General features: G+C 60.3%; 1 protein-coding gene across 3 annotated transcripts; it reads left to right on the top strand.

Annotated features, from left to right (window-relative positions):
• Positions 1-2,048: 2,048 nt before the first annotated feature.
• SLC22A12 (solute carrier family 22 member 12) lies at positions 2,049-11,408 on the top strand. 3 transcript variants are annotated; one of them, XM_004437559.2, is made up of 10 exons: positions 2,049-2,450; positions 3,169-3,272; positions 3,832-3,884; positions 4,063-4,231; positions 7,709-7,832; positions 7,985-8,100; positions 8,875-9,089; positions 9,615-9,723; positions 9,968-10,171; positions 10,685-11,408. In XM_004437559.2, exons 1-10 carry the CDS (start codon positions 2,049-2,051, stop codon positions 10,746-10,748), a joined length of 1,560 nt encoding a protein of 519 aa, XP_004437616.1. In that variant the 3' UTR covers positions 10,749-11,408. The 3 variants fall into 3 exon arrangements, with proteins under 3 accessions (XP_004437616.1, XP_004437615.2, XP_004437617.1); XM_004437558.2 differs by having other exon boundaries at positions 3,832-3,986; XM_004437560.2 differs by lacking the exons at positions 3,832-3,884; positions 4,063-4,231.
• Positions 11,409-12,129: the final 721 nt, after the last annotated feature.

Below are 12,129 nucleotides of genomic sequence, written 5' to 3'. Positions count from 1 at the left end.
ATACCACTGACTCGAACAGAGTCTGGAAGTATTACACCAAGGTGTCAACAGTGGTGATCACTGTTGGTTTAGGGGTTTGGGAGCAATCTTGGTTTTCTTTATACCTTTCAATATTTTCTCAATTTTTTGGAAGGTGTGTACATTCATTTTACAATCAGAAAACAAATAGAAGCTGTTCTTGAAACCAACCGATGCAAGTCTTCATAGAAACTCCATTTGCTGTCCAAATTAGCACTGGGTTCCAAGGGTGCTCTAAAGAAGGGCCCCTGCTCTCCAGGAACTGGCTGGAAATGAGACCAGCTGGACAAAAATAGAAGGGTGCAGAGTAGTGTGAAGGTGGGGCTCCACTGCCAACTCCGAGCCCCAGGGAGAGGCAGGAATAAGCAAGGAGAGTCTCCTGGAGGAGGAGGCACTTGCAGTGCCTGCAGGATGTGGCCCAAGGGTGAGCCTGGAGATGGCATTCCAGGCTGGGGGCACCGCCTGAGCAAGGGCAGGAGCCCGTTGAGCCAGCACAGGGTGCATGCGGGAAGCAGTGGGTGAGACAGGGCACAGAGGCCAGGGTGGTGAACAGGTTGTACTTGGTGGGCTACGTAGATGGGCAGAGGGAAGAGTGGGCAAGACAAAAAGAAGCAAGTGGGAGGAGAGTTATTTCTGAAATGGGCAGCCTTGTGCCCCAAAGCACACGGGAACAAATGGGTCGCCCTCACTGCTCCATTGCCCACCGTCTGCTTGCACACGCATATACACACGCTTGTGCACGCACATTCATGCACTCATGTGTACACACACACACACTTTTTTGCTGCTTTGTGGTCTCTGGCCCTTCAGCCTGGAGAATTAATTGTCACACCAAGGAGGGCTCTCTTGGCTGTGGTCCAATATTTCTGGAGCCTCCCCCTACCCAGCATGCACTACTTCCCCCAGCCCCACCCCTGCCAAGGGAGGCATTGGCCAGCTGCTGTTGAGAGGGAGCCCCCTGGCTTTTAAACAAGATCCGACAGGAGGGTCTTGCAGTTGGGGGATGGGTAGAAGGGGCAGGAGCAGAGGCAGGGAGACCAGGGAAGGCACAGCTGTAGAGAGTGGGGGGGAAGAAATGAGTAGGGTTTGGCCACTGGTGGGATTGGGAGGTGAGGAGGAGGCGTGAAACGAGACCCTAAATTTGGGAGTAGATTTGGGAAAGGATAGAGACCTGGGAGTGGCTTTGGGGACACTGAGCTTGGGTAGCCTGGTGACATTGGTAAGCCCCACCGAAGGCTCAGGAGAGGGTGACAGTAGAGGGGGACAGCATTGATGACAGCAGGCGATAGAAGTGAGGGGCCAGGGCTGGGCCACACCGGCTGGGAGGCGTGGGGCTCGATGGCTGCTGGTGACTCGGGCCACACACACACACACAGAGGTCCCCACAGTGCAGGGGATGTCGCTCCAGAGTCACCCCAGCCCCGGGATTACAAGCATCCCAGGCAGCGCTTCTCCTGGGTCAGCTCATGGTGCCGGCACAGCCACCCTGCAAGGGCCCCACGGAGTCCCAGGGCAGAGCCCAGGCCCCCTCCACTGCCAGCAAAGATCAGGCCACTCCTGGCCAGGCCTCCCAGCCCGCGCAGGGCAGAGGCTGCTGTTCTTTCACATTTGTGCCTCCCTCAGAGCCGGGTTAAACTTTGACCAAGGAAATGATTACTACCTCCCACCCCATTAAGTGCCACTTGGTCACAGTTTAATTCATCTGGTTGACTTTGGCCTCCACTCTCCCCACATCCCAAATTCAGCTTCTCCTGGAGGTCCAGGGACAGCTGTGTCTCTGGGGAGATGCTCATGGCTTTAGGGTCACACCTTGAAGGCTCAGGTCCCAGGTGGAGCCACCCAGAGTGACAGCTACTGGGTGGGCATCTGGCCCCGCGTCCGTGAAGCAGGTGGCTGCTGCCGTGCTCCAGGCTGCCTGGCTGGCGAAGCCGGTGCTGCCAGGGGGGAGGCAGACCCCTCGTGGGGGCCCCTTGGCCCTGGGCCAGCCTCTGTGAAGTGGGCACCTCCACGGGGACCCCTGGCTAGGCTCCATGGCCTTTTCTGAACTCCTGGACCGAGTGGGTGCCCTGGGCAGGTTCCAGGTCCTCCAGATGGTGGCCCTGGTGGTCCCCATCATGTGGCTCACCACTCAGAACTTGGTGGAGAACTTCTCGGCCGCCGTGCCCAGTCACCGCTGCTGGGTGCCCCTCCTGGACAACGGCACTGCCCAAGCCAGCACCCCCGGCACCCTGGGCCCCGAGGCCCTCCTGACCGTCTCCATCCCACGGGGCCCCAACCATGGGCCCCACCAGTGTCGCCGCTTCCGTCACCCACAGTGGCAGCTCCTGGACCCCAACATCACAGCCACCAACTGGAGCGAGGCCGCCACGGAGCCGTGCGTGGACGGCTGGGTCTACGACCTCAGCACCTTCACCTCCACCATTGTGGCCGAGGTAAGGGGCTCCCCCGATACCCTCCCCAGCCCCTGGCACCTTAGAGACCAAAGTCACAGCTCATAGTTGGCCAGACTCAAAATAGTCCAGTCCCAGGAGGGACCCTCCGCCGGCCTCCTCAGTCTCAGGTGGGCTTCCTGCCCCTCTTCGGCCACATCGCCCTACAGGAGGGGTTGGTGGCAGGATTCAGCCTCCAGACAGACACTGGCCACAGGCTCATGGAAGAGTGGGCAGCACCGAAAATGGGTGCCCTGGACCCCCAGGCTGGCCCTGCTGCAACTTATCAGCTCTGACTTAGGCAGCTCCGTAATCCCAGTTCTACCACCTGTCACCAGGGACTTGGGGAAGAGTCACTGGATTCCCGCAGGAGGCGCGTCGGACAAATCTGGGCAAGTGGGAGGGGCGGCCATCCCAGCAAGTGAGAAGGGGCCTCTTTGTAAGAACCGGAAGGAAGCAGCCTAGGCCTCGGGACGCGGGGAGGAGGTGCCAGCTTGGGTGGCTGCTGCTGAGTGGGCGGGCAGGGGAGGGCACATGAAGCTAGAGAGGGCAATAGGGAGCCATGGGTGGGCTTAGGCAAGGGGTCACAGCCCTCGCCAACCCACAAGGCCTTGCCCTATGACCCTAGAGGTCACCAGGCTGGCCACCCACACCCAGCTCCCGGGAGCCTTCCCATCTTACTCCTCTGCCCCCTCCCACCTGGGTTCTCCTCTCCCACCAGTGGGACCTGGTGTGTGACTCGCAGGCCCTGAGGCCCATAGCCCAGTCCATCTACCTGGCTGGGATCCTGGTGGGAGCTGCTGTGTGTGGCCAAGCCTCCGACAGGTGAGTACCCCCCGATCCAGGCAGGCCCCCTTTTCCCTCACTGCCCCTGTGCTCCTAGACCCCTGGCCCTGCCTGGCCCTGAGCTGGCCTCTTGCAGCCAGGCCTGGGGAGAAAGCTCTCTGCTTGCAATCGGAATGCCTGCGTGTGGGTCTCCCTCCTGTCACCCTCCAGCTGTGCTGCTGAGCAAGTCTTGTACCCTCTCTGGGCCTCGGTTTCACCGACTCTTCTCTGTGGTTGTGGAGGGTCATTGCTCTAATCAAACGTTCACTGCTAAAACCTGCTCAGCCACATGTGTGGCTCCAGCCACTGCTTGACTGCTCCTGCTGACAGGGAGCTCATTCTCTGTCGAGAGTGCCTTCATGCCTGCCCGGGCCGCAGGGATGCTGCCTGTACTCACAAGCCCTCCGGGGATAAAGACTGTGGGTCTGGCCCTAGGTGTCCCTTTAGCATCCACCTCTGCTCAGTGGGCAGCACAGAGTGGGATCGGGTGGTCCAGACCCCCATGGCTGATGCTGTGGCATGCCACGGACCCATCACCCTCCCCGTGTGTGTGCCGCAGGCTCGGGCGCAGGCTGGTGCTGACCTGGAGCTACCTTCAGATGGCCGTGTGGGGCACCGCCGTCGCCTTCGCCCCCACCTTCCCCATGTACTGCCTGTTCCGCTTCCTGATGGCTTTTGCAGTGGCGGGCATCATGATGAACACGGCCACTCTCCGTAGGTTCCCCTGGCCCGGGGCCATGCAGGGGAGGCTCATGCGGGCTCCCAGCTGACCCCCGCGCTCTCCTTGCAGTGATGGAGTGGACGTCGGCGCAGGCCAGGGTCTTGGCAATGACTTTGAACGCCATGGGCTTCAGCTTCGGCCAGGTCCTGATGGCCGCGGTGGCCTACGGCTTGCGTGACTGGGTGCTGCTGCAGCTAGTTATCTCTGCCCCCTTCTTCCTCTGCTTTGTGTACTCCTGGTGGGTGCCGCCTCCGTCCCTTCCTCGGAGGAGACCTTGCCCACCTTCCGCCCTGGGAGCAGAGGGCTGGGGATGCAGGAGGCCAGGGGAGCAGGGCACAGCGGGGGGCCACAGCCCGTGACACTCACCCACTCTGACCCAGGGCTCAAGTGCCTGGGACGCTTCTCCTTCCCTGCTTCTCCCAGGTGCTTCCTTCTCCCTTACTCATCCTTCTCCCTCCCCCACTTCCTTCCCATCACCTCTTGGCCCTTTCCCCCTGCTTGCTTCGGCATGTGCGCCTCTGGACACATTTTCTGAGCCCCTTCTCTGTGCCAAGTGTGGTGGCACTAGGCCAGGCTGAAGGGTGGGGTGCAAAGATACAACACACACACTCAACACTTCCAGATCACAGGCATAGTTGGCCTTACGTGCTGACATTATTACTAAAGAGCAGGGACCATGACCCAGTGGTCAGGGGGACTCCCCGGTTCCCCAGACAGAGCTGACAGATATGGGAGGTTAGAAAATGTCTGCGCTGCCCTTAAATAAACCAGGCATGGCCCTTGCCAAGCACCTGGCACATTGTAGGTACAGAGTAAATATTTGTTGGATGGATAGACGATAGAGAGAGAGAGATGATAGGGAGATAGATAGATAGATAGATAGATAGATAGATAGATGATAGATGAGTTGGTGGATGGGTAGATGGATGGATGAATAGATAGATGATAGACTGATAGATAGATAGATAGATAGATAGATAGATAGATAGATGAGTGGATGGGTGGGTGGGAGGTGGATGGATGGATAGGTAGATCGATAGATCTATAGATGAGTGAGTGGATGGGTAGATGGATGGGTAGGTGGAGGGATGGATGGATAGATAGACAGAGAGATAGATAGATAGATAGATAGATAGATAGATAGATAGATAGATAGATAGATAGATGGGGGAGTGGATGGGTAAATGGATGGGTAGATGGATGGGTAGGTGGATGGATGGATAGTTAGGTAGGTCGATAGATCGATAGATGAGTGAGTGGATGGGTAGATGGATGGGTAGGTGGGTGGGTGGATGGATGGATGGATGGATGGATAGATAAATGGAGGCCCTTCCAGGCAGGGCTGAGCCTGGCTCATTCATGCACAGGTGCAGCACTTAGTAGTCACTTTGCTACTATGGCCACTGCATGAGGGAGCACAGCAGAGACCCAGTGGAGGACAGGGTGCCTGCACCCACACCAGGAGGAAGGCTGACTCCACAAATCTCTCCCAGCCCAACAGCTTGGAGCAGGAAAGCTCTTAAAATGGAGGCTTTACCAACAAATTTGCAGTCACTCTCCAGAGCAGGAGACAATTACATCTCAGGCAGTAGCTCTCAGAGGAGGCAATCCTGCCTGACACGTGGCCTTCTGGGATGGCAGATTGACCTCCAAAGCAACAGGGTGGAGGCTGGAGGGTGAAGGTCAGTGATACAGATTCTGGGGCACCCCTCCTGGCTCTCCAATGCTGACGCTGGCCCCTGGGGCTGAACCTCACCTTCCTTGGCAGACATGCCCACACAGGTGCTGTGTGAGTGCCCACAATCATTCATTACTTCACTACTTCATTATTTCAACAAGTAACTACTGATCACCCACCATGTGCAGGGCACTGGCTGAAGCTGGGAGTGACAGCCATGAGATAGGTCACTGCCCGTGTGGAGCTCGCAGGAAATCCTGTACCTCACAGCAACACAGGCCGTGCTTAGGGATTGACAAATAAGAGGGGATGTGAGCATCTGAATATGGGACTCCACGGCCTCTTCAACTCCCACCAGCTTCTCTGCTTCTCTTCAAAACCAATTTCTCTTCAAAACCAATATCTGTCTGTCTGTCTGTCTGTCTATCTATCTGTCCATCCATCCACCTACCCATCCATCCACTCATCCACTCATCTACCCACTCCTCCATCCATCTATCTATCTATCATCTATCTATCTATCTATCTATCTATCTATCTATCTACGAGAAGTGTCTGCATGGGCAATCCCCACTTCCTCTCTCCCAGTCTGCTGGAACCCACCCCAATTGGGCTTCACCCACCCATGATGACCCTGTCGCCATCGCTCTGCTCTCACCTTTCTTGGCCCCTGCAGCATGTGGCAGGCACCATCAATGCTCTCTCCCCAGACAACCTCACCTGTGCCCCCGGCTCTGACTCCCTCCAAATGCTGCAGCCCCCAATCGCCTCTTCAGTCCTGCCTCTCCCCCGCCTCCTGCCTCGTGTTTCCAACCGTCTGGGTGACATCTCCATTACCGGTGTCTCAGCACCACAGACGTAACATCTCACACCCGCTCCTTCCCAAGGTTTCCTCAACATTGATAGCAGCCCCCACCCACCAGGCACTGGAGTCAGAGTCGCCATGACACCTCCCTCTCCCTCAGCCCAAGCCCAGCAGGTCGTGGGGTCTTGTCACCTCTTCCTCTAATGTGCACCTTGAGTCCCCCTTCTCTCCCCTGTTCTGCAAACCCCAGAGGACCTGAGGGCCCCAGTGGGTGTGGAGCAGGTGGCCTGGCCCCTGGCTGCTGCTCACAGGGGAAGGTGTGTCTGGCTGGGAGGCCTGCGTGAGCAAAGGCGTGGAGGCAGGAGCCAGTGCAGAGTGGTGGACACTACAGGGGGCTCAGCAGCTCGGCCAGACAGTGCAGGGGGTCTGGGCTCGAGGCTGAGGGCCGTGGGAGCCAGCTTAGTGTTAGGGGCGGGGTCCTGCCGCAGGGAGGAGGAGCTGGGATGCGTGGGGCTGACCGGCATCCAGGAGGTGGCAGCTCTTGTCCTGGCGAAAGGGGCAAAAGCCAGGCAAGAGCAGTGGGGCCGGTCGGATGCAAGGGGTGCCCGAGGTGATGGGAATTGGTGACCGACTGAGTACAGGTGGAGGGGGCTGGTGATGTCAGGATCCAAGACCCCGCTCCAGGCCTGAGCCCCTGGTGGGTGTGAAGCTGTTTACAGGGAGGGGCACCAGGGAGGAGCCAGCTCGGCAGGAAGGTGCAGCCATGGGGGTGAACAGGAGAGCTGGGTGACATGCGGGAGGTGCTGCACAGTGGGGGACCCTGGCAGGCTGGTAGCCTGTTGTGGGCTTGGGACTGTGGTCCTGTAGCCACTGGGGGGTCCTTACTACACACAGGCCCACCCAGGCCTGCTTCCTGGGTGAGGCAGGGGAAGAGCCATGGGGTTGGGAGGCAGGCGGGAAGGAAAGAACAGAGATCCCCAACCCCCACCCAAGGGAGGGGGAGGGAGGAGGCAGAAAGGGTGGCCTCTGGGGAAGGAAGGCGTCTGAGATGGCGTGGCTGCCACACGCCACAGTGCCCCTCACTGCCCGCCCACTGACCTCAGCCACCTGAGCCTGGGGCCTGTGGGCAATAGTGAGGCCACCCCCTTGGACAGAGGGGGACAGAGGGGCAGTGAGGCTCAAGCAGGCCAGGCAGTGACTCCCTCCCACTTTCCTCCGTCTCCCCACCCCAGGTGGCTGGCTGAGTCTGCACGATGGCTCCTCATCACGGGCAGGCTGCAGTGGGGCCTGCGGGAGCTGCAGAGGGTGGCTGCCATCAACGGGAAGAGGGCAACAGGAGACGCACTGACCATCGAGGTGAGGCGGGGCCGGGCCTTCCCCCAGGGCTCGACCCTCAAACCCTCTCCTGCCCCTGCACAGGGCCCCTGGGAGACCGACCAAGGGCTCCAGCCCCCCAGGATGAGGGCCTGCCTGGTGTCCCCAGTGCCGACAGTGCCTCTCCCCTGCAGGTCTTGCTGTCAGCCATGCAGGAGGAGCTGAGTGTGAGCCAGGCTCCTGCCAGCCTGGGCACCCTGCTCCGCACGCCTGGACTGGGCCTCCGGACCTGTGTCTCCGCTCTGTGCTGGTAGATGCCCCTTCAGCCCCCACCTAACCTGGGCCCCAGCCTCCACCTCTGGCCCACCCTCTGGCTGCCTGCAGCCAGGGAACCTGGAATCAGGGCTCTGGCTGGCATCCGGCTGGGGGGCCTCTGCTGACTCTCTGTTGGTCCCTTTGGCCTGAGAGCACCTCCAGGACAAGGCCTGCAGCACTGGCACCTCCCCTCTCTCAGTCAGGCTCCTGACAGGGAACAGCCCAGGCTCAGGTGGGGGTGAGGGGGAGTCAATAGAAGAGATTAATTAGGAGGATTCATAACAGAGGCGCTAGGAGAGCTGAAGAGCGCAATAGGCTGAGGAGGGACTCAGACAATTCGATGGCAGAAAGGCACATCCACCCTAGTTTGGAGGGACCAGAGAGGAGGAAGGGGTGTTATCAGAGCCCAGGAGCCAGGGTCACCCAGCAAAGACTAAGACCACCGAAGCCACAGAGGGAGGGCCTGCTCAGTGGAAGCTGGAGCCAAAGAGGGGACACAGCCACTGCCAGACATGGCACCCAGAGAGAAGGAGGGAGGAATACCTCAGCTTCTCCCCTGGTCCCGCCTCCAGCCTCTCACCAGTGCCTCCCATTGGCCCAACCTAATGAGGAGTGGCATTGGCAAGGGAACCTGGGAAATGTAGTCTACAGAGACCACACGCCCTCTCCCGCTACAGAGTCAGCAGGAGGAAGGTGGAAATGGGTCTGAGAACAAATAAGCAAGTGAGCAGCCTGCTCCCCAGCCTGACTCCCCCTGCCTCCCCGCCAGGTTCGGCTTTGGCTTCACCTTCTATGGCCTGGCCTTGGACCTGCAGGCCCTAGGCAGCAACGTCTTCCTGCTCCAAGTCTTCATTGGGGTCGTGGATATCTTGGTCAAGATCAGCATCCTCCTGCTGCTCAACCGTGTGGGCCGCAGGCCCATGCAGGCGGTGTCCCTGATGCTGACGGGGCTGTGCATCCTGGCCAACATGCTGGTGCCCCACGGTGAGCGGGGGACAGGGGTGCACGTGGCTGTGGCCTGAGGCTCCCTACCTGGGGGGGGCCTGAGCCAGGAACAGGGACCCCTGGCCCGCCTCCTCAGAGGGCGCTGGACTAGAGCAGTTAGGAAGGAGGCTGCTGGGGCATCTGGGAGGGATGGTGGTGGCCGGCGCTGGGCAGGAGCAGGGATGGATGGAGGGGGCGGCATAGTGAAAAATCATGGAGATATATATAAGAACTCACTGATGGATTGCAAGGGGAGGGTGGAGGACAGGGAAATGAAGAGGGTCAAGGGGGACTCTCAGGGTCCAGCTCTGGGTGTCTGGGTGTGGAGCAGATTGGAGAGACAGGAAATGTGGCCATAAGGTCACTTAGGACACAGTGCATGTGTGGAGTCTGGGGACACCCAGGCGGAAGCGACTCATAGACATTTGGAAGGTCAGGGAGAGAGCACCCTGGGGGCTGGACAGAGCCCTGCTCTGACGCTGGAGCCCCTGCCAACAACCTCGCTAACCCCGTCTCTATCCACAGAGATGGGGACTCTGCGTTCAGCCCTGGCCGTGCTGGGGCTTGCGGGGGTGGGCGCCGCCTTCACCTGCATCATCATCTACACTGGCGAGCTCTTCCCCACTGTGCTCAGGTGAGGCTGTGCCTGGACCCAAGGAGAGGGGACCCCTGGGCTGGCAGGGAAGGGTGGGGGTGGCCTTCCCCCAGACCGGATGTTCGTGCTGTGAATCTTTCGTGTGGTCTCAGGGCTGCCCAGGTTCATCCCGGCCCAGCCTGACTCACTGTTCCTCCCTGGGCAGAGCAGGGCTGGGCCAGAGTGGGATGTCAAGGCCGTGGGCAGGCAGAGCAGCCCCTCACAGGTGCATCTGTGCCGGCAGGATGACCGCAGTGGGCCTGGGCCAGATGGCGGCCCGAGGGGGAGCCATCCTGGGGCCTATGGTCCGGCTGCTGGCTGTCCAGAGCCCCTCACTGCCCCTGCTGCTGTACGGGGCGGCGTCCGTGCTGAGTGGCCTGGCCACCTTCCTGCTGCCGGAGACCCAGGGCCTGCCACTGCCCGACACCATCCAGGATATGCAGAGACAGTGAGTGGACCCAGCTCCAGAGAACCAGCACAGGGCAGGCCTGGCCACCCACCCCTGTCACTGGACAGAGAGAGACGCAGAGGCCCAGAGAGGGACAGGATCGGCCCAGAGTCACAGAGCACATTTTTGGGAGAGTGGAGACTAGGGGCTGGGTTTCCCAGCTGACAGTATGGACTTGGTCCCTTGCTCTTCATTCCACCGTTTGAGGCCCAAATAGCCCAGCTACCCCCAGCTCCCCGTCTAGAGAGGTCAAGGGGAAGGGGGTATGTAGCCTTTGTAAGGGGGAGGGCCGAGGGTGTGATGGCCATTGTTTGGGGTCCTCACAGGCCCCAGACTCTACTCCTAAAGACCCTAGATGTCTATCAGGGCTGTCACTGCCCACCCACCCCCCTCCATCGTGTGTGCAGGAGCTCAGGCCTGGGCCTCTGAGAATGGGGCAGCAGCGTCTCCTGAGTCCTCAGGATGGATGCTCTGCCCTGTGAGACACAGCCCTTCTGTGTCTTCCCTGAACAGGGCAGTGAAGAAGGCGACACACAGCACCCGGCGGCACTCTGTCCTGAAGTCCACCCGGTTTTAAGCCTCCTGGGTAGCCTGCAATGGAACCATGGGAAGAGGTTTCTCTCCTCTACAGAAGGCGGAAGGAGAGCAAAGCCTCGATATCCAGAGGGCCAGGGGGCTGCCCCCCCCCCCGCCGAGCCCTGCCTCTCTCACTGACTGAGGAGCCGCCTTCAACACAGAAGGGGCAAAGGATGCTTTGATTCGCAGGAGGCTGCCGAGTGAGCAGTCACCCAACCCTCCCTCATGGCTGCAAGAGGAGTGGGGACCAGGTTTGGGGGAGGACCAGCTCCCAGACCCCAAGCTCGGAGGCTCCCATCACATGTGGTCAAAGCCTCCCCCAGCTTCTTGCTCTACCTCGAGGGCTCCGCACCAGCAATGGTGTCCGGGCTCCTCGGCTTCACCTGAAAGGCGCTCCGGCCCCTCCCCACCCCTCTCCACACTCCAGCCACACGGTCACTCCTGCCCGGCCACGTCTTCTGCCTGGAATGCCCCCCGCCACCTTCTCTCCCTGACAAACTCTCACTCAGCCTCCCAGACGGCCGTGGCCACACGCCTGTCTCCCCCTGCCAGCCTTTGAGGTCTCAGAGGGTTGGGTGGTCCGCTTCCCCCGTGTCCCCAGCTCCCACAAGGGGCCGGAGGGGCATCGGAGCGAGGGAGACGAGACAGTGAATAAAGGAACTGGCCCTCCCTGACTCCAGTGATGAGCTCCCAGGGTCTGCCCAGGGCGGGGGGCCGTGGAGGAGAGCGTGGGGGGCTCCCCACCAGGGTGGCCCTTTCCCAGGCCAGCTTTCCCGCCCCGAGTGCCAGGAGGCAATGGTGGCCCTTTCCAGTCCCTGTTGTGGGCCAGGCACTGTGCTGGACGCCTCAAGGCACCTTCTCAGTTCATCTTTCCCTGAACCTTTCGAGGTAGATGTGCCCCATTTTACAGATGGGGAAACTGAAGCTCAGAGAAACTGATCACCTGTGACACAGCTAGGAGGGTCAGAATCAGGAGTCAAACCCTCCTCTGTAGGTCTCCAGAGCCCAGCTCTGGCCACAGCACCCCCAGCTTGCTCTCAGGCCTCACAGTCGGGGCATCCAGAGCAGGGAGCTCCCCCTCAGAACCAGCCAGGGCCCCACGGGGTCCACTGGCACCCCTGACTGGGAAACCTAGGGCAAGGGCTCAGGCAGAAAGGGACAGGCCTGAGCTCCCCTATCCCAGCTGACACCGACGTGGGTGCAGGCAGGGGTCATTTGCTGTGCAGCGGGGTCCCCACCAGCTGCCAATCTGCTTAGCCACCCCAGAGCTGTGCTCAGGTGGTCTCTGGTCCACCTGTGCCTGTGTTGCTGCTTCCACGCACCTCAGCGGAGGGCTGTGCCCCTCCACACACACACACACACACGTATGCACATGGGTGATG

The sequence above is a fragment of the Ceratotherium simum genome, chromosome 34 (genome assembly GCF_057802395.1).
Source record: "Ceratotherium simum simum isolate JZ-2026a chromosome 34, ASM5780239v1, whole genome shotgun sequence".
Classification (NCBI taxonomy): Eukaryota; Metazoa; Chordata; class Mammalia; order Perissodactyla; family Rhinocerotidae; genus Ceratotherium; species Ceratotherium simum.
This window is presented reverse-complemented; position numbering and strand designations above follow the sequence as displayed.